The sequence below is a fragment of the Erythrolamprus reginae genome, chromosome 1, assembly GCF_031021105.1.
Source record: "Erythrolamprus reginae isolate rEryReg1 chromosome 1, rEryReg1.hap1, whole genome shotgun sequence".
NCBI lineage: Eukaryota > Metazoa > Chordata > Lepidosauria > Squamata > Dipsadidae > Erythrolamprus > Erythrolamprus reginae.
Genome location: NC_091950.1, coordinates 425,535,799 through 425,561,083, shown reverse-complemented (window position 1 = coordinate 425,561,083; position 25,285 = coordinate 425,535,799). Strand labels below are relative to the sequence as shown.

Here is a 25,285-nt window from a genome sequence, read left to right as displayed (position 1 = left end):
TTGGCTGCATAGCTAGAAGTATAACAAGCAGGAAGAGGGAGATTGTGATCCCACTGTATAGAGCACTGGTGTGACCCCATTTGGAATAATACTGTGTCCAGTTCTGGAGACCTCACCTAAAAAAAGAGATGGATCAAATTGAAGGGGTCCAAAGACGGGCTACAAGAATGGTGGAAGGTCTTAAGCATAAAACGTATCAGGAAAGACTTCATGAACTCAGTCCTTATAGTCTGGAGGACAGAAGGAAAAGGGGGGACACAATTGAAACATTTAAATATGTTAAAATAATGGTTAAATGAGGTTCAGGAGGGAAGTGTTTTTAATAGGAAAGTGAACACAAGAACAAGGGGACACAATCTGAAGTTAGTTGGGGGAAAGATCAGAAGCAACGTGAGAAAATATGATTTGACTGAAAGAGTAGTAGATGCGTGGGACAAACTTCCAGCAGATGTGGTTGGTAATCCACAGTCACTGAATGTAAACATGCCTGGGATAAACATAGATCCATCCTAAGATAAAATACAGGAAATAGTATAAGGGCAGACTAGATGGACCATGAGGTCTTTTTCTGCCGTCAATCTTCTATGTTTCTATGTTTCTAGAAGGGAAGGGAGATTCTGGAGAGGAGGGCGAGGAGGCCTGTGGGGGTCTTTGGGGGTCTCTGAGCTTGGTGGTTTTCTTACAGATGTTTCATTACCTAACTAGCTGATGTCATCAGTGCTAGAGCTATCATGGAGGCTTCCTAGATTTGCCCACGTTTCGTCAGCACTCCACAGTCTGCACTGGTTGCCGATCAGTTTCCGGTCACAATTCAAAGTGTTGGTGATGACCTATAAAGCCCTACATGGCATCGGACCAGATTACCTCCGGGACCGCCTTCTGCCGCACGAATCCCAGCGACCGGTTAGGTCTTCTCTGGGTCCTGTCAACAAAACAATGCCATCTGGCAGGACCCAGGGGAAGAGCCTTCTCTGTGGTGGCCCCGGCCCTCTGGAACCAACTCCCCCCCCCTGGAGATTAGAACTGCCCCCACCTGCCTTGCATTTCCTAAGCTATTAAAGACGCACCTCTGTTGTCAAGCGTGGGGAAGCTGTGCCCCTGGGTTGTATTATTCATGTATGGTACGAGTGTGTTGTGTGGCCTGTCTGCATTGGTGTGGGGTTTCCTGCCTTGTCCACTTCATTACATTTTTTCAATGTGTTAGATTTGTTTCATTGTTGCTGTTGTTGTGAGCCGCCCCAAATCTTCAGAGAGGGGCGGCATACAAATCTAATAAATAATAATAATAATAATAATAATAATAATAATAATAATAATAGAAGGAAGCAGGATTTGTGGACTGCAAGAGGAGGAGGAAGAAAGGACGGTGTGGCCCTTGGTGCTCTCTGAGCTGAGCTGTTTTCTTGCAGACGTTCCATGACCCAAATAGGTAACACCATCAGTGCTACAGGGGAGTAGTATTTATTTATTTATTTATTTATTTATTTACTTACTTACTTACTTACTTACTTACTTACTTACTTACTTACTTACTTATTTACTTACTTATTAGATTTGTATGCCGCCCCTCTCCGTAGACTCGGGGCAGCTAACAACAATAGTAAAACAACATATAACAAATTTAATATTTAAAATAATTTAGTAGTAGTATTGGTGGCTGGATTCCCACAATCCACAGAACTGCAAAGCTTGACTTAACAATAGGCCTCTCCCCTTTCCTAAGAGGTCTGTAAGGGGGGTGCATAAGTGCACCTTCGGGCCTACTTGTCTTATCTCTACTTTATACTTACATTATGTTAAACATACTACAAGAGGGTGGGGAAAATATTGATGGACCCCTCGCATCCTGGACACAAACTGTTTCTACCCTCAAAACGTTGCTACAGAGCCCTGCACACCAAGACAACTAGACACAGGGACAGTTGTTTCTGGAACGCCCTCACTCTGCTAAACAAATATTTCCCTCAACACTGTCAGACTTTTTATTAAATCTGCACTTCTATTTCTACTAGTTTTTCTCATAATTCCTATCCTTCTCCTCCCACTTAGGACTGTAGGACTGTAACTTTTTGCTTGTATCCTAAGATTTTTATTAATATTGTTTCCTGATTGCTTATTTGACCCCTATGACCATCATTGTGTTGTACCTCATGATTCTTGTTAAATGTCTCTTTTTCTTTTATGTACTTCGAGAGCATCTGCACCAAGACAAATTTCTAGTGTGTCCAATTACACTTGGCCAATAAAGAATTCCATTCTATTCTATTCTATTCCATTCCATTCCATTCCACAACACTATATTTATATGACAAATAAACAAACAAACAAACAAATTAATTAAGAAAGAAAGAAACAGTGGAAAGACATGTCATAAAGTTCACTTACGAACTGTTTTATTTTTTTAAATCTTTTATCTCTGCTTAACATAACTGTTGGGCTCAATTGTGGCAGTAAGCAGAGGACACCTTTTTATTAGTGGGGGTGGGAGGGGAGGAGTTGAGCCTTGGAGAAGGCGGCCCCTTCACTCCCCCGCCTTCCTCCCAAATGTCTCCCAGGCCGGGAGAGCTCCAGAAGAGTCTGGTTCTAATTCTGCCCTCAAACATCTGGCCCGGGGATTCTGGGAGTTGAAGTCCACTCTCTTAAAGTCTCCGAGATTGGAAAAAACGGGAAAGAGGCAAGTGTTGCTGCCACCTCCTGGCCAAAATGGTGCATTGCAGCCTTCCTGCCGTTAGGCAACCGCAGCTTCTAGGACTCCGTGTGCGCGGTCGGAGAAACTCGAGGGCATCGACTCCAGCCTCCCCGCCCCGTTTGTTTGTTTTATTAATGGTTCTTGCGTGCTCCGAAGGTCCCTGGACGGCTCCCAATGAATAAGAATAATACATACAAATGACATTAAAACATTAATTAAAAAACCCACAGCCAGCAAATATGTTCTCACTCACTCAGCTGCTCATCAGCCGATCGATTGAGACTCTCAGCCGCCACACGGGACAGATTTGCCCCCCCCAGGAGGGTCTCTCTCACGCTCCCCCTGCGTGGACCTTCAGGCCTTCCTGCACCATGTCTGCCCCCCCTGACATAGTCAAGAAACCCCTCCCAAGCTGAACCCCCTCTTTTGAAAGGGCTCCTCGCCCTTTTGTACCCCAGACAGGCAAGACAGGTCAAAAAAGTCAAGATGGAGGCCGCACATCCCAGTTTCTGGCTTGCCTTGCACCCCTCCTGCCATCCTGGCCCCGAGCTTGACATTTTGCATCCCCCTCCCGCTATAAGATCTGCCGCCTTTGGCTCCTTCCTTTTGCCCCTCACCCTGGAGTATCTATCTATCTTGTCTGTCTGTCTGTCTGTTTGTCTGTCTGTCTGTCTGTCTGTCTGTCTGTCTGTCTACCTACCTACCTATCTATCTATCTATCTACCTATCCATCCATCTATCCATCTATCTATCTCCTCTGTCTGTCTGTCTATATTTGTTTGTCAAGTACATATTGGTGGTATACAAAGATATAACAATATTTATACACATGATGCTAGTAAGAGGGAAACATTAGGACAGGGGACAGAAGGCACGCTGGTATACTTATGCACACCCATTACTGACCTCTTAGGAATCAGGAGAGGTCATGAGTGGACAGTCTAAAGGTGACGTTTTGGGGGTCAGGTGATGATACTTCAGAGTCTGGTAATTTTGTGGTTGGCTCTGGCCCAGCTCCTGCCCCAAGGAATGTGCAGGTGGATGTGGGGGAAACATCCACAAGCCGCAGGCCTGTTTTGCTCCCAATGGAATCTGCTGACGAAGCCTCCTCTGACCAAGGAGGCCTGAATGACAGGGAAGAGGGGAGTTTGGCAGACAGCCCAGGAGGAGATCAATCATCTGTATCATCCCTGGATTCTGAGCAAGAATTAATGACACATCCATGCATGCGTGGAGTGATGCATAGGAGACAACAACTGAAGGATTATTACAGGAGATAAGTGAGGCCACCTGTGGTTGGGTGGAGCTGCTGTAATTAGTGCTGCAGATAAAAGTGCAGCCTGGTGTTTTAGCCTCGTGGCAGTTTATCTGATTCATTGTTTCATCAAGATCGTGGGTTTTGCTGTTCAGGATTGTGTGTGTGGACTCTCTGGACTTTAGAATTGGACTCAGTTTCCCAGTTATTGGGTGAGCAATTGGATTGCATTTCACCTGTGCCTTGTGTGTACCAGAAAATCCCTTGGACATTTAAAAAGGGATGTTTCTGTTTTTCTGTTGATAAAAACTTTTGGGTTTTCCTTTTACATTAGGTGTGTGTCTTCTTGGACTAATTACCCTGTAATTAGGAGCGGTTGAAACACGCAGGCAGAACAGGTAGTGAGTTCCAGGCATCAACTACTCCGTTACTAAAGTCGTATTTCCTACAGTCGAGTTTGGAGCGGCTTGTATCTGTTGTGTGCTTGTGGGTTGTTGTGGTTGAAGCTGAAGTAATCGTTGACAGGAAGGACGTTGTGGCAGAGGATTTTGTGGGCTGTGCTTCGGTCGTTCTAAGCTTTCTAGGCCCAGGATCCAGTGTCTACTCTAGAGCAGTGTTTCCCAACCTTGGCCACTTGAAGATATCTGGACTTCAACTCCCAGAACTCTATATAAGTGAATGCCGTGCTGGTGCCTAATTCAGAAGAACTGGCAACTTTTTTTATAGATTCTAGAATCTATTGCGTAGTACACACACACACAAACACACACCCGCCGCCGTCAGAAGAGCCTCTGTCCGCCAGCCCCGCCGTTCCTCCCGCCTCCTTCCCAGCCCCCCCACCATCCAGCGGCCGCAGCAGAAGCAACGCCGGGCCTCCGTGGCTGCCGCTGCGCGCATTTTCTGGCGGGGGTCCCGAAGGAAGCCGCCCCCCTCTCTCTCCAAGGAGTCGCCCTTGCTCGGACTCCGGCGGAGGCGCAGCGCCCTCTCGGCCAGGTAGGGGCTACTTTGGGGTCTGGGCGAGGGGGCGCTTTGCGGGGGAGCCCCGATCCGCACCTGCCAGCCGAGCGCTCATCTGCGCGCCCTTGGCGGGGCTTTTCCCAAAGGGGGGCGCGGGGAGGAGGCCCCCAAGAGGAGATTCCCCACCCCGGAGGGAAAAGAAAATCTCTGCCCGAATTCGCTCCTAGGACTTTGGTCTTCAGAGCCCGGGGCGGGGGTCTTCCTCCCGGTGGGAACGCAGAGACACCCACTCACCCCCCCCCCCCACCCCGCGCATTAAATCCAAGCTGGAAGGAAGGCGGTTCCTTTATTTGGGGCTTTTAGTGGCTGCCAACTTCACCGCGGAGTTAACTCCATGTTTAACTCGGGTTGAAAAATTAAATGCAAACCGGGGTCTCGTTGACAGCTAACACCATCAGTCAAGAAACGGGAGGAACTGCAAACTTCGCCTTCCAAACTTTGGACTCCTGCCGACTTTGATCTTTTGAAATCGGCCCGTCCGAATTCTTTGACCCAGGAAGTAACTGGATCCAACCCTGCTTGGCTTTCCCCATCAGGCTCAGCCGGGAAACTTGGACTTGGGCCCCCCGGTGGGGTGGAGCCTCCAGCAGCCCCCGAAGCCCCCCTCCCTCACCCCCTCCTCCCAACAGGGATCAAAGGTGCAGAAGACTGGCAGGAAGTTTTTCCAACTGGCACCGAATCTGACAAATAGACCATGCTCGGCTCAGATTAAAGTCCAGGGTCCTTTGGGGCACAGCCTGTAATTGGGAGGGATTTGTTCAGTTTATTTATTTATTTGTTTTTTTTTAATCTGTCAAAACGTGTACAAGATATGGTATAAACATAAAGGGAAACAAAGTAGGTATATGTAAATCTGGACAATCGGACATCAGGACAGGGACCATAGGCACGATGATGCGCTTATGCACGCCCCTTACAGACCTCTTAGGAATGGGGTGTAGTTGACTGTAAGCAAACGTTTGGGTGGTTTGGGGAAGAAACCACAGAATTTGGTAGCACATGATTCCAGGCATTGAACTCTCTGGTGCTGAAGTCGTATTTTCTGCCGTTGAGTTTTTAGCGATTTACATTGACTTTGAATCTATTACATGCTTGTGCGTTGTTGCCGTTGAAGCTGAATTATTCATTGTCTGGCAGGACATTGTGGTAGATGGTTTTATGAATTACATTTAGATCAGATCGAAGGCGACGTAGCTTTAGGTTTTCCAAACCCAAAATTTCAAGTCTGGTGGAATCAAGTATTCTGTTGCGAGCAAAGGAGTAGAGGACTCTTCTTGTGAAATATTTCTGTACTCTCTCAATTGTATTAATGGCCGATATGCAGTGCATTATTATGATGATTATGATTATTATGATTATTGTGATTATTGTGATTATTGTGATTATTGTGATTATTGTGATTATTGTGATTATTGTGATTATTGTGATTATTATGATTATTATGATTATTATGATTAATCAATACAACACAGCAAACAAGATCACTATGCTGGATTTCGTATTTCATCACCAGTCAGGCGCTTCCCAGTAAAGGGGCCTTTTGCAATTGACAGGTGGAGATTTTGTCAATTCCGATGGTTTTCAAATGTCCACTGAGATCCTTTGGCCCTGCGCCCAGTGTGCCAAGGACCACTGGGACCACTTTCACTGGCTTATGCCAGAGTCGTTGCAGCTCGATTTTTTGATCTTCATATTTCACTAATTTCTTTAACTGCTTCTCCTCAATTCTGCTGTCTCCTGGGATTGCGATGTCGATGATCCATACTTTCTTTTTCTCCAAAATCAGGATGTCTGGTGTGTTATGCTTCAGAATTCGGTCAGTCTGAAGTCGGAAGTCCCACAGTAGTTTTGCTTGCTCATTTTCGACCACTTTTTCGGGCTTATGATCCCACCAGTTCTTTGCCACTGGTAAATGGTAGTTCCGGCACAAGTTCCAGTGGATCATCTGTGCCACAGCATCATGTCTATGCTGGTAGTCAGTCTGTGCGATCTTTTTGCAGCAGCTGAGTATGTGATCGATTGTTTCATCTGTTTCTTTACAGAGTCTGCACTTTGGATCGTCTGTTGATTTTTCAATTCTGGCTTTGACAGCATTTGTTCTAATGGCCTGTTCTTGTGCCGCCAGTATTAGTCCTCCTGTCTCCTTTTTGAGTGTTCCACTTGCAAGCCATGATCAGGTCTTTTCTTTATCCACTTTGCCTTCAATCTTCTCCAAGAACTGGCCATGCAATGCTTTGTTCCGCCAACTGTCCGTACGACATTGAGTTACAGTTTTTCTGTACTGGTCCTTAGTTTGCTTCACCTTGAGAAGCTTCCTATTGTTGACCTCCATCAACGCTGACTCTTTGCTCTCCTTCACATAGTCAGCTAATGCATGCTTCTCTTCTTCCACTGTCTGCTTCACTTGCAAAAGTCCTCTGCCGCCTATTTTCCTTGGTAAATACAGCCTGTCAACGTCACTGCGAGAGTGTAGTGCATGATGGATCGTCATTAATTTTCTGGTTTTCCTGTCCAAGTTGTCCAGCTCTGCTTGAGTCCAGTTCTCTATGCCAGCTGTGTCTCTAATGACGGGTATGGCCCACCTATTTATAGCCTTGATAGTGTTGCCACCATTCAGTTTGCTCTTCAAAATTTTTCTGGTCCTCTGGATTTACTCTTTGCTGATCACAGTTTTCACATGGCCATGCTTGATATTATCCAGTTGCAAGATGCCCAAGTATCTGTAGGCTTCTGGCTGGTGGCACTGGATGGTTTGACCATTTGGCATTTCAATGCCCTCACTTTCAGTGATTTTCCCCTTTTTCAGTGCCACTGTGGCACATTTATCCAGGCCAAACTCCATGCTGATGTCATTGCTGAAGATTCGCACAGTGTTGGTTAGTGACTGTATCTCAGTTTCTAATTTTCCATACAACTTCAGGTCATCCATATACAGCAGGTGTGAGATTTTTGGTGAATTCCTAGCAGTTTGGTAGCCTAGGTTTGTTTTCTGTAGGATGAGTGACAGCGGGATTATAGTGATGATGAATAGCAATGGGGACAGAGTCCCCCTGGAAGATGCCCCTTCTGATGTTGATCAGTCCATAGCTTTCATTCCCAACAAAAAGCTCAGTCTTCCAATATTTCATCGCCTTTTCTATGAATTTCCTGATGTTTTCATTGACTCCAATGACTTCCAGGCATTTTATGATCCAGCTGTGTGGCAATGAGTCAAAGGCTTTCTTGTAGTCAATCCAGGTCATGTATAGGTTTGTTTTCCTGTTCTTACAGTTCTCAAAAATCATTTTATCAATTAGAAGCTGGTCTTTCTTACCTCTGCTTCGTCTTTTATTGGCCTTTTGCTCCACTGGCATCATGTCATTTTCTTCTAGGTAGTCCTGAATTCTGTCAGCTATGATACCTGTCAGCAGTTTGAGCATGGTCGGCAAACATGTTATTGGCCTGTAGTTTCCTGGTGTGGCTCCTTTCGCTGCGTCTTTCTGTATTAAATATGTTCTGCCAGTTGTAAGCCATTCACTAATATTTCCTGTCTGCAGCATTTTGTTGAACAATTCGGCCATTTTTGCATGCAGGCTGGTCGGGTATTTCAGCCAAAACTCATGCACCTGATCAGTGCCAGGGGATGTCCAGTTCTTTACCCTCTTCACTCTTTCTGCAATCATTTCAGGTGTTATCTCCAGCTGCTGCATATTGCTCCCTGAGAATTCCTTCTCAAACTCCTTTATCCACCCAGCAGTCCTGTTATAGTCCTTTTCGACCTCCCAGAGATCTTTCCAGAACTTTGTTGTTATTTTCACCTCTGGATTTTCAATTTTCTTATCTGTTTGCTGATGCAGGTTCTGGTAGAACTGCCTCTGGTTGGATTGAAATGTTTGATTCTGCCTGTACTGGGTGATCCTAGCTTCATATCGCTCAATTTTCCTGGCTGTTGCTGTTATCTGCTGCTTTACAATTTCCAGAGCTTCCTCGATCTTTCTTGTACTAAGCCAGTACTTTTTTGTCAAATAGTCTTTGATCTTTGGATTGTTAAGTTTCTGCTCCTTAATGTTCTTCAAGTTACTTGCATCTGATCTCAAGCTTTTGATTTTCAGTTCTAGTTGGATGATGATGATGATGATGATTATTATTATTATTATTATTATTATTATTATTATTATTATTTATTAGATTTGTATGCTGCCCCTCTCTGCAGACTCGGAGATACTGCAAGACAGCCATCGTGTTGCCCCTGGTCCTTAGTACTTGGCCTAAAACAGAGTCTTGGGGTCCTCCACTGCAAACATCCCTCTGTGTAGATGCAGTTCCATTGAGCACAACACTTTGAGTGCTGTTAGTTAGCCAATTTTGAATCCATCTGGAGGTATTGCTGTCCATCCCACATTTTTCCAGTTTATTTAGTAGTAGGCTATGGTCTACTTTGTCAAAAGCCTTACAGAAGTCCAAGTAAACCACATCGCTCTGAGTCCTTGGAGAGGGGCAACATACAAATCTAATAAATAATAAATAATAATAATAATTGACAGCCTTCTCCTGGTCCACTGAGTTTCTCAAAGAATGCTTTTTCTTGCCTGGATTGATTCTGCCTGGCCAGCCTGAAGTGTCTCTCTCTGTGCCCCCTCCAGAGCCTCTGCCCATGGACCTGCAGGCGCTGCCGACCTCCCGAGAGCAGGGCTGGTATTTGAAGCTGATGGCCCCCAATATCAAGGGCCCCTCCTATGCCTGGCTGGACCCCTCTCGTCTCTACTGCAACCCTCAGGTACGGGGAGAGGGTCAAACCACTTCAGGAATTGGGGGGGGAGCCTGGGGACTGAAGGAGGCAGAGGGCTCCTTTGCTCTTCACCTGGGCTTGGCTGGGAACGTTTCCCTTCTCTTTCAAAAGCAGCCATGACTTTTGGGATACAACCTCTTGAAACGCCAAACATTCGGGCACTTTCTGTGACACTAGCGCCTGCCATTCGAGCACCAACAATTTGGCCTCTTTGAAAGTCTGAGAGCTCTGCCATTTCTAGAAGGTTACAACCAATTTCCTTAAATTTCTGCTTTAAAAAAACATATCAAATAACAGAATTAATTTAAAAAACACATAAAAATATGTCAAGTTTTGATTGATTTGAACATGTTCAAACATTATGATGCCAAAAAGTTAAGTGTTTCCATTTTGTTGTCCACCCCCCCCTATACCTGTCGGAGCCCATCACTGGACTTTGTGCCATATTGAGCTGAGTTGTAAACCTTGTGGGCAAAGCTGCCCCTCGGTCACTCTCCCTTGGAATGACGTTTCAGAGTTGATTGCCCGGGGTCTATAATTAACAGGGGCGGAGATGTCTCTTCTTAAATGCCTTCGCCCCAGGCCCTGACCAAGGGACTAAATTTAGAGAAGCCAGGGCCTGGGGGGGGGGGTGACACACCATATGTTTGCAGGGAAACCGAGTCCCTTCTGGGGCTTTGCCAGAGTAATTGGGGAGGGGGGAGGCTTCTCCAGAGGGGCCTGATTCTTGCTCCCCCCCAAGGACTTCAGAGTTGGAAGGGACCTCGGAGGTCTTCTAGTCCAACCCCCTCCACCCAAGCAGGGGACCCTATGCCAGGAGTGTCCAACTTTGGAAGGTGAAGTCCACCAATTGTAAAGTTAATAATAATTGTTATTGGAAGGGACCTCGGAGGTCTTCTAGTCCAACCCCTTGCTCAAGCAGGAAACCCTACACTACTTCAGACAGATGGCTGTTCAACATCTCCTTAAAAACTTTCAGTGTTGGAGTATTCACAACTCCTGGAGGCAGGCTGTTCCACTGGTTCTAACTGTCAGTAAATTTCTCCTTAGTTCTAAATTAATTCTCTCCTTCTTTAGTTTCTACCCATTGCTTCTTGTTCTACCCTCAGGTGCTTTGGAGAATAGCCTGACTCCCAAATCTTCTTTGTGGCAGCCCCTGAGATACTGGAAGGCAGCTATCCTGTCTCCCCTGGTCCTTCTTTCCATTAAACTAGCCATGGCCAGTTCCTGCAACCATTCTTCTTCATAGGTTTTAGCTTCCAGTACCCTGAAATCAGTGATGGGCTACCAAAATTTTTACTACCACCCTTTGGGCATGGCTTATGCATTTTATTTCAACATCTTTCAGTGCAAATTGGGGGCTCTGGGGTGGAGCTCCAAATTTTGCTACCGGAACTGTGTTCCTGACCGTCCGCGTAGTAGCCCCTCACTGCCTGGAATCCTCTTCATTGCTCTTCTCTGCTCTCTTTCCAGAGCCTCAGTATAGAAACATAGAAACATAGAAGACTGACGGCAGAAAAAGACCCCAAGGTCCATCTAGTCTGCCCTTTTACTATTTCCTGTATTTTATCTTACAATGGATATATGTTTATCCCAGGCATGTTTAAATTCGGTTACTGTGGATTTACCAACCACGTCTGCTGGAAGTTTGTTCCAAGGATCTACTACTCTTCCAGTGAAATAATATTTTCTCACGTTGCTTTTGATCTTTCCCCCAACTAACTTCAGATTGTGTCCCCTTGTTCTTGTGTTCACTTTCCTGTTAAAAACACTTCCCTCCTGAACCCTATTTAACCCTTTAACATATTTAAATGTTTCGATCATGTCCCCCCTTTTCCTTCTGTCTTCCAGACTATACAGATTGAGTTCATTAAGTCTTTCCTGATACGTTTTATACTTAAGACCTTCCACCATTCTTGTAGCCCGTCTTTGGACCCGTTCAATTTTGTCAATATCTTTTTGTAGGTGAGGTCTCCAGAACTGAACACAGTACTCCAAATGTGGTCTCACCAGCGCTCTATATAAGGGGATCACAATCTCCCTCTTCCTGCTTGTTATACCTCTAGCTATGCAGCCAAGCATCCTGCTTGCCTTTCCTACCGCCCGACCACACTGCTCACCCATTTTAAGACTGTCAGAAATCACTACCCCTAAATCCTTCTCTTCTGAAGTTTTTGCTATCACAGAACTGCCAATGCAATACTCAGATTTAGGATTCCTTTTCCCCAAGTGCATTATTTTACATTTGGAAACATTAAACTGCAGTTTCCATTGCTTTGACCATTTATCTAGTAACGCTAAATCATTTACCATATTACAGACCCCTCCAGGAATATCAACCCTATTGCACACTTTAGAGTCATCAGCAAATAGGCAAACCTTCCCTACCAAACCTTCTCCGATGTCACTCACAAACATATTAAAAAGAATAGGACCCAGAACAGACCCTTGTGGCACACCACTTGTAACCTGTCTCTGCTCAGAATACTCGCCATTAACAATAACTCTCTGATGTCTATGCTTCAGCCAGCTTGAAATCCACTGAACTATCCAGGGATTAAGTCCAATCTTCACTAATTTATCTATCAGCTCTTTATGTGGAACCGTATCAAAGGCTTTGCTGAAGTCCAGATAGGCAATATCCACGGCACCACCTTGATCCAACACCTTTGTGACATAGTCAAAGAACTCAATGAGATTAGTCTGACACGATTTGCCTTCAGTAAAGCCATGCTGATTTGGGTCCAATAAGTTATTGTTTTTTAGATGCTGATTTATCCTCTTTTTGAGTAGAGTCTCCATCATTTTAACTACAATTGATGTCAAGCTAACTGGCCTGTAGTTACCAGCTTCTTCTCTACTGCCCTTCTTGTGGATAGGCACAACACTGGCCATTCTCCAATCCTCAGGAACATCTCCTGTTAACAGGGATTGGTTAAACAAATCAGTCAGGGGGGTAGCAATGACAGATCTGAGTTCTTTAAGATTTGTTTGATGTCACGATGACCAAAATTAGGTGCAATATTCCAAGTGTGGCCTTACCCAGGAATTATGAAATGGTATCAACACTCAAATATTGGAAGATGCTCTCGTGTCCCCCTTAATCCTTGTTTTTGCTAAACTAGGCCTCCCCAGTTCTTGCAAGCCTTCTTCTTCATAGTTTCCAGTCTCTCTTATGATCCAAATTGGGGTTTTGCTGTTTTTATAGTTCTTATTTGACTTATAATTGTTTTATTATATTGTTGTAAGCCACCCTGAGTCCCATGGGATTGAGCTGCATATAAATCAATTGAATTAAATTAAATTAAATTAAATTAAATTAAATTAAATTAAATTAAATTAAATTAAATTAAATTAAATTAAATTAAATTAAATTAAATTAAATTAAATTAAATTAAATTAAATTAAATTAAATTAAATTAAATTAAATTAAATTAAATTAAATTAAATTAAATTAAATTAAATTAAATTAAATTAAATTAAATTAAATTAAATTAAATTAAATTAAATTAAATTAAATTAAATTAAATTAAATTAAATTAAATTAAATTAAATTAAATTAAATTAAATTAAATTAAATTAAATTAAATTAAATTAAATTAAATTAAATTAAATTAAATTAAATTAAATTAAATTAAATTAAATTAAATTAAATTAAATTAAATTAAATTAAATTAAATTAAATTAAATTAAATTAAATTAAATTAAATTAAATTAAATTAAATTAAATTAAATTAAATTAATTAAATTAAATTAAATTAAATTAAATTAAATTAAATTAAATTAAATTAAATTAAATTAAATTAAATTAAATTAAATTAAATTAAATTAAATTAAATTAAATTAAATTAAATTAAATTAAATTAAATTAAATTAAATTAAATTAAATTAAATTAAATTAAATTAAATTAAATTAAATTAAATTAAATTAAATCCAGAAGGTTGGACTGAATGGGGATGATGGGGACTGTAGTCAACCTCTTATCCCACCAGGAGGCCTTTGGCAACTAACGGTAAAGACCAGCTTCTGTTCAGAACATTTCATTGGGTGGTGTGTTTGGATCGTTCGTGATGCCACCTGTGTAGCAGGGAGGAGGGTTAGGATGGCATCCTTTGTTACTAAGATGGGTTTAAGTCTCCCCCGCGGGCACCCTGCAAATCCTGCAGCTCTGCCATGGTTTATGTTTCCCTTGCAGAGTGTTTCCGAGGGAATGAACTCCACCCCTAGAGCAGAGGGCTTCAAACTTGAAGGCAACTTTAAGGCTTGTGGACTTCAACTCCCAGAATTCTCCAGGAAGCATAGTCCACACGTCCAGTGCTGGGGGTGGTTTTTCTGTGGGTCTGCGGTAGCCCTGTGGCCCCCTCCCCCATGTAGCTGCCCCCTTCTCTTCTCTCCCCACAGGCCTTGCAGGACTGTGTCGAGGATTTGGTGCGACCGTTTCGGGACGATGCCATCGACCACGTGGTTGGCATCGATGCCATGGGGTTTATTCTGGGTAGGTCCCTCCTGCTTCTCTTTCACCCACCCACCCTCACCCAAGTCCTCAGCTGGGGGGGGGCAGGAGGAGACACCCGTTTACAGGGCAAGCCACTAGAATATGCGCTCTATTGTGCCACCAGTGGCACCTAGTCAGGTAATGAAACATCTGGAAGAAAACAAGCAAGTCCAGATAGCATCAAGGACCCCGCAGCCTCCTCCTTTTCCTGGTGATGTCATGAAATCCCCTCCTTCGAGCAGTGTTTCCCAACCTTGGCCACTTGAAGATATTTGGACTTCAACTCCCAGAATTCCCCAGGCAGCATTCGCCTTGGCTTTCAGGGAGGGGGGGGGTAGTCTGATCATCTCCCAGGATTCCGAGGGTTGGACTAGATGACCTCTGGTATCCTTCTAATCTATCGTGCGATGACTCTAGGAAAACCTGGCTAATGACCAGCTTCTCTTAGGAAGAACAATTACATTAAATTAATTCAATTTATAAGATGATTTATTATTAATATAATTTATTCAATTTCATTTACAAATGAACCCCCCCCCCCAAATGCTTTCTTCCCATCCAGGCTCCGCCATCGCCGTCACCCTCGGAAAAGGCTTCGTAACAATCCGCAAAGCCGGCCACCTCTGTGTCGAGACTCGCACTCAGACCTACAAGGATTACACGAACCGCGAGAAAGTGATGGAGATCCGCACAGACGCCATCGGCCCAGGTAGGAAAGGACTCGGGGCGAATTACCGATGGGCAGAGTGACCCTGGAGCTACCGAGGATGCCCAGAGGAACCGTGGAGGGAGCAGAGATACCAGTAGTAATTCAGATAACCAGATACATTAAGTGTATAAAATATTATTTACTTTGGCAAATATCTTAGCCAAGAATAATCCTAGACATACACAATTATGTCAGCCAATACTCTCAATACATCTACAATACATATTTTATTTATTTGTTTATTCATTCATTCATTCATTCATTCATTCATTCATTCATTAATTCATTCATTTATTAGATTTGTATGCCGCCCCTCTCCTCAGACATATATAACCCTATACACACATACAACCTGGGAGGAACCCTACTTAGCAGTAGTGACTGCGAAAGAGATCTTGGAGTCTTGGTGGATAATCAACTAAACATGAGCCAGCAATGTGCAGCAGCGGCCAAAAAAGCCAACACAATCCTAAGATGCATTAACAGGGGGATACACTCCAAGACCAGGGAGGTTTTAATTCCACTCTACTATGCCCTGGTCAGACCACATCTGGAGTACTGCACTCAGTTCTGGTCACCACACTTCAAAAGAGACATCGAAACTCTGGAGAAGGTGCAGAAACGAGCACCCAAAATGATTAGGGGACTGGAAACTGTTTTGGTTCGCTCTGGCCTAGCTCCTGCCCCAAGGACTGTGGATGTGGGGGAGACATCCACATGCTGCAGGCCTGTTTTGCCACCGGTGGAATCTGCTGATGAAGGCTCCTCCGACCAAGAAGACATGAGTGACAGGGAGGAGGAGAGTGTGGCAGACAGCTCAGAAGGAGATCAATTATCTAGCTCCTCCTTGGATTCAGAACAAGAGTTAATGATACAGCCACGCATGCGGAGAGCGATGCATAGGAAACAACAACTGAGAGATAATTATCAAAGAAAATGAGGCCACCTGTGGTTGGGTGGGGCTGGGGTCATTAGAGAGGCTGCTATAAATAGCAGCCTGTGGGTTTGGCCATTGTGGAGGATTATCTGATCGTTGTGTTTCGTGACTGCTTTACTGACTTTGACTTTTTGTGTGCTGATTTTTCCCCGCTTTGAAACTAAACCAGAGCAAAGTGTGTTTCACTTTGTGAAAGAAGAAGGACCGTGAATTGCCTCTTAGCTGCAAGCTAAGTATCACAGGACTGATAAGGCACTTGTATAATTTACCAGTTTGTTTGGAGACGAGTGCTCTTTGCTACACCAAAAGAGGGCTTGGTTTAAGTGAATTTTCCTTATAAAGAACATTGTTTTGAATTTTCAAACGTGTGTGTGTCTGAAATTTATACCTGTGAATTTTTGGGAGGAGTCTACCAGAGAGCCCGGCAGAACAGAAACCAAGACTTAGGAAGAAAGATTGTGGGAACTGGGCATGGATAGCCTAGAGAAAAGGAGGGCCAGGGGGGACATGATAACAGTGTATAGTGTACTTGAGGGGCTGCTACAGAGAGGAGGGGGTCACACTGTTTTCCAGGGCACCAGAGGGCCGGACGAGGAACAATGGCTGGAAGCTGACCAAGGAGAGATTCAACCTAGAAATAAGGAAGGACTTCCTGACGGTCAGAACGATCAACCAGTGGAACAACCTGCCTGCGTAGGACACTTTCAAGAGGAGATTGGACTGCCATCTGCCATATAGGATTTCCTGCTCAGGCAGGGGGTTGGACTTGATGCCCTGCACGGTCCCTTTCAACTGTAACAAACAAACAAACAGTATTATAAGCCCCTCTCAATACATTAAACATTACTATAAGCCTTACTGACAAAATACATTAAACCATCATTTGAACACAGTATAGTTACACAGACAAACTAGCAGAGAATAATCAGAGAGAGAGAGAGAGAGAGAGGGAGACAGAGACGCTTCTGGCTCCCTCTTGTGGCTAACTGCAACACTAACTCTTAAAGCAATAGTGTTATAATTCATTTAAACATACATTGATAGTTTGTTTATATATTGCCAAACCCAACCATTTATAGAATTCTGTATTGGCCCAATGTGATTGGATGCACAAGAAATTTGTCTTGGGTGCAGATGCTCTCAGTGTGCATAAAAGAAAAAGATACATTTGTCAAGAACCATGAGATCCAGCAATGATTGTCATAGGGGTCAAATAAACAGTCAGGAAACAATATTGGCCCAAGGGTGGCGTCCTGCAAAAGCATCCTGCAAAAGTCCACCTGCCAGGTCCCCCCTCTCAAGGGCTGGTGGGGGAGGAAGAGTTGGGTGAAGGAAGACCCCAGACCCACCTTGGTTCTGCCCCCTTCTACAGGTGACCGGGTCCTGTTGGTGGACCAGTGGGTCGAGACAGGGGGCACCATGCAGGGTGCCATCCAGCTGGTGGAACAGCAAGGCAGTGTGGTGGCAGGTAAGGAGATGAAGGGACACCCGGGTGGACATCCTCCCCATGCCAGGCCTGAGGGCTCCTCTTTGAAACCTCCACGTACAGTGGCAGTCTATCTTGGAGGCTTCTAAAAACCATTTCAAGGGCCTCCTCCTGCCCCCCAGCACGGCCTCCATGTTCAGAGACGGCCCATCGCAGGCTGCTAGATTGACACCATTGGGGGGGGGGGTTGCAACTTTCATTTATTTGATTTATAAGCCGCCCAACTCCTACCGTCTTCTGGGCAGCTTATACATTTTCTGACTGGCACCTTCGCTCTCTACTTCTTGACTTGCCCAGTGGGCACCAGGTTGGAGAGCGAGGCTGCAGGTTGAGTACGAGCACAACAAAAAGGATCAGAGGATAAATGGAGGCTACAACATAGGAAGAGCGGATGCAGGAACTGGGTTTATGTCTAGTTTAATGAAAAGAAGGACCAGGGGAGACAGGAGAGCAGCCTTCTAGTATCTCAGGAGCTGCCCCAAAGAAGATTTGGGAGTCAGGCTATTCTCCAAAGCATCTGAGAGTAGGACAAGAAGCAGTGGGTGGAAACTAAACAAGGAGAGAAGCAACTTAGAACTAAGAAGAAATTTCCTGACAGTGAGAACAATTAACAAGTGGAACAGCTTGCTGCTAGAAGTTGTGAATGCCCCAACACTGGAGGTTTTTAAGCAGATGTTGGACAACCATCTGTCTGAAGTAGTGTAGGGTTTCCTGCCTAAGAAGGGGGTTGGACTAGAAGACCTCCAAGGTCCCTTCCAACTCTGTTGTTGTTGTTGTTATGAGCAACTAAGATGATTAGTGGGCTGGAGGCTAAAACATACAATGGTAGCAGGAGTTGGGTTTGTCTAGTTTGATGAAAAAAGGACCACGGGAAACATGATGCCAGTCTTCCAATATCTCAGGGGTGGCCACCAAGAAGAGAGAGTGAAGCTCTTCAAGAGAGAGAGAGAGAGAGGGACGGAGGGAGGGAGGGAGAGAGAGAAAAAAAGAAAGACAGAAAGAAGGAAGGAAAGGACCAGGGGAGACATGATAGCAGCCGGGGGTTGCCACAAAGAAGAAAGATTCAAGCTACTCTCCACAGTGAAAGAAAAAGGAAGGAAGGAAGGAAGAAAGAGAAGGACCAGGGAAGACATGATAGCAGTCTTCCAATATCTCAGGGGCTGCCCCAAAGAAGAGGGAGTCAAGCTATTCTCCAAAGCACCTGAGGGCAGAACAAGAAGCAATGGGTGGAAACTAAACAAGGAGAAAAGAAACTTAGAACTAAGGAGAAAAATCCTGATATTTAGAGCAATTAACCAGTGGAACTCCTTGCCTCCAGAAGTTGTGAATGCTCCATCACTGGAGGTTTTCAAGAAGAGGCTGGGCAGCTATTTGTCTGGGGTGATATAGGGTAAGAGTGTGCAGCCTTGGGAGCTTTGCGACTGGTGGACTTAACTCCCAGAATTCCCCAGCCAGGTGTTTGAGGAATTATGGGAGTTGAAGTCCACCAGTCTTAAAGTTCCAAGGTTGGATTCCCCTGGCGCAAAAACTGTCCCTTGAGCAGGGGGCTGGACTAGAAGACCTCCAAGACCCCTTCCACTGGCGTCATTCTGTCACATTACATCCTGCTGGCCTGTGGATCTTGAAGCCACCTATGAGCTGTGATGGTGCAGTGGTTAGAGTGCAGCACTACAAGATGCTGGCAGTTAGCACTTCAAAGTGGGTAGGTGAGTAGGTAGGTAGGTAGATAGATAGATATAGATAGATAAATAGATAAATAGAGAGAGAGAGAAAGAGAATAGATGGATGGAGAGAGAGAGAGAGAGATGAGAAATGAGGAGGGGGACAAGAGGCTGTTTCTATCAACCGCTTAGAGGGGGCTGGAAAAGCCCCATGAAGCAGTATGTACCTGGTAAGTCTAAATGCTTTCGCCCTTGAAGATGGACCTATGCTTTGTCCCTCCCCCGTCCAGGTATCGCTGCCATCTGCATTGAAGACAGTGACGGAGGCCGCTGGCTGAAATCCCACTACAAGTGGTCCCACTGCGTGGCCCCCCACCTCATGCCCCAGTTCAACGCTCAACAACTGGACTCCTTCCAAGCATTCCGAACAAGCCTCCCCAGCCAGGAGCAGCCGCAAAGGCACCAGAACCACGTCTGAGAAACAGGGCCCACTGATGGTAGCCCTACTTCACCCTGGGGTGTGGGTCTCCCTGCACCCCCCCCCCCCCCCCGCATAGATCCACCCAAGTCTTTGCAGGGTTTTTTCCATTGCTCTGCTTGCTCCGAATGCTTCTTTCCAGGTGCTAATGATGTTCCCAGCTCTTACTGGCTTGCAGGCTCTTTCACTGTTACTCTCTCTGAATAAAGGTTTTTTTAAGCCCTGACCAGGGGATAAAATAATGTGTTGGCTACGGACACTGGCCAGATGAATCTCTGTTAAGCAGATTCTTTTCCCTATTTTCCTCCCCCAAAACTAAGGTGAGTCTTACACTACCATGGGATTGGTACCCAAGCATGACCCCCCCACCCCACAGCTCCCACCCCCATCAGCTCAACTCGAGAGACACAAAAACAACACCAGCCAGGTACAAAAAAGCAACAAAGGTGTTTTCAGCATCTCCATAAGCAAAAGTCTTCTTCAGCCAACAGGAAGTGGCCGGCACAGTCCGAGCAAACCTGGGGTCTTCAGCTGCCATTTTGGGTAGGGGGGATCGTCCTCAAAAGTGAGCATGCACAGCTCTGGCCAGGACAGGTAAAGGTGAGTCTGAAGCCAGGAAGTGTTCAGGGGCAGATGCTCTACAACAGAGGTGTCCAATCTTGGCAACTTTAAGACTTGCAAATTTCAACTCCCAGAATTCCACAACTGATTTCAAAACATCTGGACCTCAACTGCCAGAATTCCACAACCAATGCTAAGATTTGTGGAATATTTTTACTCCCAGAATTCCCCCAGCCACTTTCAAGACTTACAAATTCCAACTCCCAGAATTGCCCCAGCCAATCGCAAGACTTCTGGGAAACCTGCGGACTTCAATCCCCATAGCCAACTTTTAAGATTGACTTCTTTAAGGACATAAATTCTTCAAGACTTCTAACTGCCAGAATTTCACAACCCACTTTTAAGTCTTGTGGACTTCAAATTGCAGAATTCTTGCAGCCAACTTTAAGCTGGGTAGACTTCAACTCCCAGAATTCCTCAGCCAGCTGACTGGGGAATTCTGGGAATTGAAGTCTTATTAAAGTTGCCAAGTTTGGACGTTTTCATTCTACAAGAAATCTTTGGTTTGATACTGTCAGGGAGGTGGGTGCCTGCTTCTTCCTGGGTCGGAAATGGGGAGGGGGCTTCCTTTGGTCTAGAAAAGAGTCCAGGGCAAATGCCAGGGGAGGGGCCGTTCGGGGAGGGGCCTTCATCACACACAGCATTTGGTCCGCTTTCTCTTCTCCGTCGCGTACAAGTCTCGCTCGTCCCCATGAATACCTGCAAAGGAAACATAGAAGATGATTGACAGCAGAAAAAGACCTCCTGGTCCATCTGTACTGCCCTTATTTCCTTTTTTTAATCTTAGGATGGATCTATATTTATCCCAGGCAGGTTTAAATTCAGATACTTTGGGTTTACCAACCACGTCTGCTGGAAGTTAGTTCCAAGCATCTACTACTCTTTAAGTAAAATATTTTAGAAACATAGAAACATAGAAGATTGACGGCAGAAAAAGACCTCCTGCTCCATCTAGTCTGTCCTTATACTATTTCCTGTGTTTTATCTTAGGATGGATGTATGTTTATCCCAGGCATGTTTAAATTCAGTTACTGTGGATTTATCTACCACGTCTGCTGGAAGTTTGTTCCAAGGATCTACTACTCTTTCAGTAAAATAATATTTTCTCATGTTGCTTCTGATCTTTCCCCCAACTGACCTCAGATTGTGTACCCTTGTTCTTGGGTTCACTTTCCCATTAAAAACACTTCCCTCCTGAACCTTATTTAACCCTTTAACATATTTAAATGTTTCGATCATGTCCCCCCTTTTCCTTCTGTCCTCCAGACTATACAGATTGAGTTCATTAAGTCTTTGCTGATACGTTTGATGCTTAAGACCTTCCACCATTCTTGTAGCCCGTCTTTGGACCCGTTCAATTTTGTCAATATCTTTTTGTAGGTGAGGTCTCCAGAACTGGACACAGTATTATTCCAAATGGGGTCTCACCTGCGCTCTATACAGTGGGATCACAATCTCCCTCTTCCTGCTTGTTATACCTCTAGCTATGCAGCCAAGCATCCTACTTGCTTTTCCTACCGCCAGACCACACTGTTCACCCATTTTGAGACTGTCAGAAATCACTACCCCTAAATCCTTCTCTTCTGAAGTATTTGCTAACACAGAACTGCCAATACAATACTCAGATTGAGGATTCCTTTTTCCCAAGTGCATTATTTTACATTTGGAAACACTAAACTGCAGTTTCCATTGCTTTGACCACTTATCTAGTAAAGCTAAATCATTTGCCATATAACAGACACCTCCAGGAATATCAATCCTATTGCACAGTGTCATGTTTGTTTACTGATTATGACAAAGGGAACTAGTAAGAAAGACTATGTACTTAATAATATTTGGATTGTTATTCTGATTTATGCGCATGATTTTGGATTGTTTATAGGAATATGCTATTTCTGAAAGTAAACTTTTAATTCAAGTTAGTGTAACTGACTGTGGCCGAGTAGCAATTCACAACTAATCTCAACCTGAATGTTTCTGTGTGTGTACAACCTTGGTAACCAAGGATTACTCTGCTCATACATTAATATTGGGGGATACTTACGCACAACGTCCCCAATCCGGCGGGCGTGGCTCTTCTCCAGCTCAGCCAACACGCTGCCTTCGAAGGTGAGGGCGGCCAGACGGAAGAAAAACTCCCGCACATTCTCGCCTGGACGGAAAAGGAAGGGAGACCCTTGGTGAGATTGGGTGGGTGGGAGCTCACCACCACCACCACCACCCCTGGCCAGGCAGAGGCGGTGGGAGGGGGGAGATTGGGAGGGGCAGAGGGTGAGACCTCTGGGCAGGATGAGTGGAGGGAAGAGGAGAGAGAAAGAGAGAGATTAACGTATTAACAGAATTGGGAGGGACCTTGAAGGCCATCTAGCCCAACCCCTCCCCTTGCCCAAGGAGGAGACCTTACATCTGCCTCTACTTAGGATAGAACTCACAACCTCCTGATATTGGGAGGCAAGAGCTCCACCTCTAGGCCACAGCAGCTGGGTGATGATGATAGATACGTAGATAGAGAGAAATCTGAGGAAGGATGATGGATGGATGGATGGATGGATGGATGGATGGATGGATGGATGGATGGATGGATGGATGGATGGATAGATAGATAGATAGATAGATAGATAGATAGATAGATAGATAGATAGATAGATAGAAAGATAGAAAGATAGATAGATAGATAGATAGATAGGCAGGCAGATGGACGGACGGGCAGATGGATATGGATGGATGGAGTGCTTTTACAGCCCCCTTTAAGCGGTCTACAGAATCGGCATGTTGGCTGAATCAACCTGGAGCCGGTGGTGAGATTTGAACTGCTGAACTACAGCTAGCAGTTGGCGGAAGGAGCCTGCAGGGCTGCACTCTAACCACTGCACCGCTCCGGCTCAAATTTGCGCCCCGGATGATAATAATAATAATAATTATTATTATTATTATTTATTAGATTTGTATGCTGCCCCTCTCCAAAGACTCGGGGCGGCTCACAACACAACAATAACACAACACATTACAAATCTAATAATAAAATTTAAAAATCAATTAAAAACATTAATAACATAACCAATCGTACACATTCAACCCAGTCCATCCTACAACAGGATAATGCTGGGCCCCCTCCCTCCCTCCCTCCCTCCCTCCCTCCCAGCCCTTCCAGAGTGGCCGAGGGTCCCCGGGTTCTGCAGAAACAGGTATGGGACGCAGGTACCACTCACCTGTGAGGGAGGAGACAGCCCAGTACTCCGCCTGCATCTCTTTGGCCACTTTTCGGGCGTCCCGCTCTATAAGGTTGTACTGCGCAGGTGTCTGTGGAGAAAGAGGGAGGCTGAGTTGGGGGGGGGCAGATCACACAAGTGACAGACACCTGAGTCAGGGATGGGCAACGATGGCAGCCGGAGGGCCCATGGACTTCCACTCCCAGAATTCCTGGCAAATGGACACTCAATGGACCAACTCCACCGTTCCCCCCCCCTTGACCTGCCACAGTGCCCACCCCCCTCAGTAGCTTTGGTACCCACCAGCCATTTGGACTTCACTTCCCAGAATTCCCATCTGGCTAGGAATTCTGGGATCCGGAAGACGCCCATGGAAAATGGGAGAAAGATTAGAAGTAACGTGAGAAAATATTATTTGACTGAAAGAGTGGTAGATACTTGGAACAAACTTCCAGAAGACGTGGTTGGTAAACCCACAGTAAATGAATTTAAACATGCCTGGGATAAACACAGATCCATCCTAAGATAAAATACAGGAAATAGTAAAAGGGCAGACTAGATGGACCAGGTCTTTTTTTGCTGTCAGTCTTCTATGTTTCTATATTTTTATGAATGAGAAAGGAAGGGAGGGAGGAAAGAAGGAAGGAAGGAATGAAAGAGAAGGAAGGAAGAGAAAGAAAGAAGGAAGAAAGGAATGAGGAAGGAAGGAACGAAAGAGAAGGAAAGAGAAGGAAGAAAGGAAGAGAAAGAAGGGAAGGAAGGAAGGAAGAATCCACAGGAACTGAATGTAAACATGCCTGGGATAAACATATATCCATCCTAAGATAAAATACAGGAAATAGTATAAGGGCAGACTAGATGGACCATGAGGTCTTTTTTTGCCGCCAGTCTTCTATGTTTCTATGTTTCTATGAAAATCCCCCAGATTAGAAATATGCTGCTTTTAGAAAGCAGTCTAAATAGAGAAAGGTTTAGATTGAGATTAGTTCATCAGATCAGCCACACACAGATACGGGAACTTGAATTAAAGTTTACTTTGAGAAATAACATCTTCAGATAAACAGTCTAAAGTCATACACATAAGAAGTCAGAATAACAATCCAAATACTGTACATTGATCCCTCACCACTTCGCGGTCCACCTTCTGCGGACTCAGTGCATCGTGGGTTTTTATAAAATATTAATGGAAAAAATATATTGCGGATTTTCGCTACTTTGCGGGTTTTCTGCGGGACTCGGTCTGAGACGCTACTTGCCTACATGAGATTGTAAACAACCCACGATTGGTTGATTGATGGAGAAGTGACCAACCAGAGTGCTGCTTTGTATCCCAGAGCCTGATTGGCTCAGTGCAGTAGCACGTTGTTTACTTTTCGTCTGTGCGCAGCTTCCCCCCTCTGAGTCTGCTCCCACACTCGGCCATTTCACGTGGAGCATCGTTTCATCCCGTAGGTTTAGGAATTCAGAACATTTCACAGTAAGTGCAAAGGTGCAACATATGCACAGAACAGTGTGGGGATGGTTATTAAGGGAAGGGGAAAAGTTTATGTAGCGTAAAAGTGTGGGGAAGCCTTAAAACAGTGTATAAATACTTAAATAAATATAGCGTCTCTACTTTGTGGATTTTCCTTTATCGCGGGTGGTCCTGGAACAGAACACCCGTGATAAATGAGGGAACACCGTACTACCACACTGATGGTGAGACCACCCTTGGAGTCCTGTGTAAAGTTCTGGTCATTGCACCTCAAGGAGGATATAATGGAACTGGAAAAGGTGCAAAAAAGGGCAACAAGAATGATCAGGGAAATGGAGCCCCTCCCTTAGGAAACTAGGTTGCAACATCTTGGTCTCTTCAGTCTTGAAAGACGGTGTTGGAGAGGGGACTTGATCAAAGGGGATAAAATCCTGCATGGAATAGAAAAGGTGGATAGAGAAAAATTATTTTCTCTATCACACAAT

The 25,285-nt window shown here is 44.7% G+C and overlaps 2 protein-coding genes across 2 annotated transcripts in view; one reads left to right on the top strand and one right to left on the bottom strand.

Moving 5' to 3' along the window:
* Nucleotides 1-3,658: 3,658 nt before the first annotated feature.
* On the top strand, nt 3,659-19,722 carry LOC139156245 (uncharacterized). The gene is made up of 8 exons (XM_070731591.1): nt 3,659-3,676; nt 4,692-4,937; nt 5,347-5,599; nt 9,584-9,717; nt 14,132-14,225; nt 14,788-14,934; nt 17,244-17,339; nt 19,309-19,722. Exons 1-8 carry the CDS (start codon nt 3,659-3,661, stop codon nt 19,494-19,496), a joined length of 1,176 nt encoding a protein of 391 aa, XP_070587692.1. The 3' UTR covers nt 19,497-19,722.
* Nucleotides 19,723-19,924: 202 nt separating this feature from the next.
* The window catches only part of RAB34 (RAB34, member RAS oncogene family), a 12,318-nt gene continuing 6,957 nt past the window's right edge, over nt 19,925-25,285 (bottom strand). The window contains exons 7-9 of the mRNA XM_070731576.1: nt 23,327-23,417; nt 22,162-22,269; nt 19,925-20,816 (exon numbers count right to left, since the gene is read on the bottom strand). Of these exons, the coding sequence (XP_070587677.1) occupies nt 20,749-20,816; nt 22,162-22,269; nt 23,327-23,417 (267 nt within the window). The 3' untranslated portion in view covers nt 19,925-20,748. The remainder of the gene's footprint in view (nt 20,817-22,161; nt 22,270-23,326; nt 23,418-25,285) is intronic.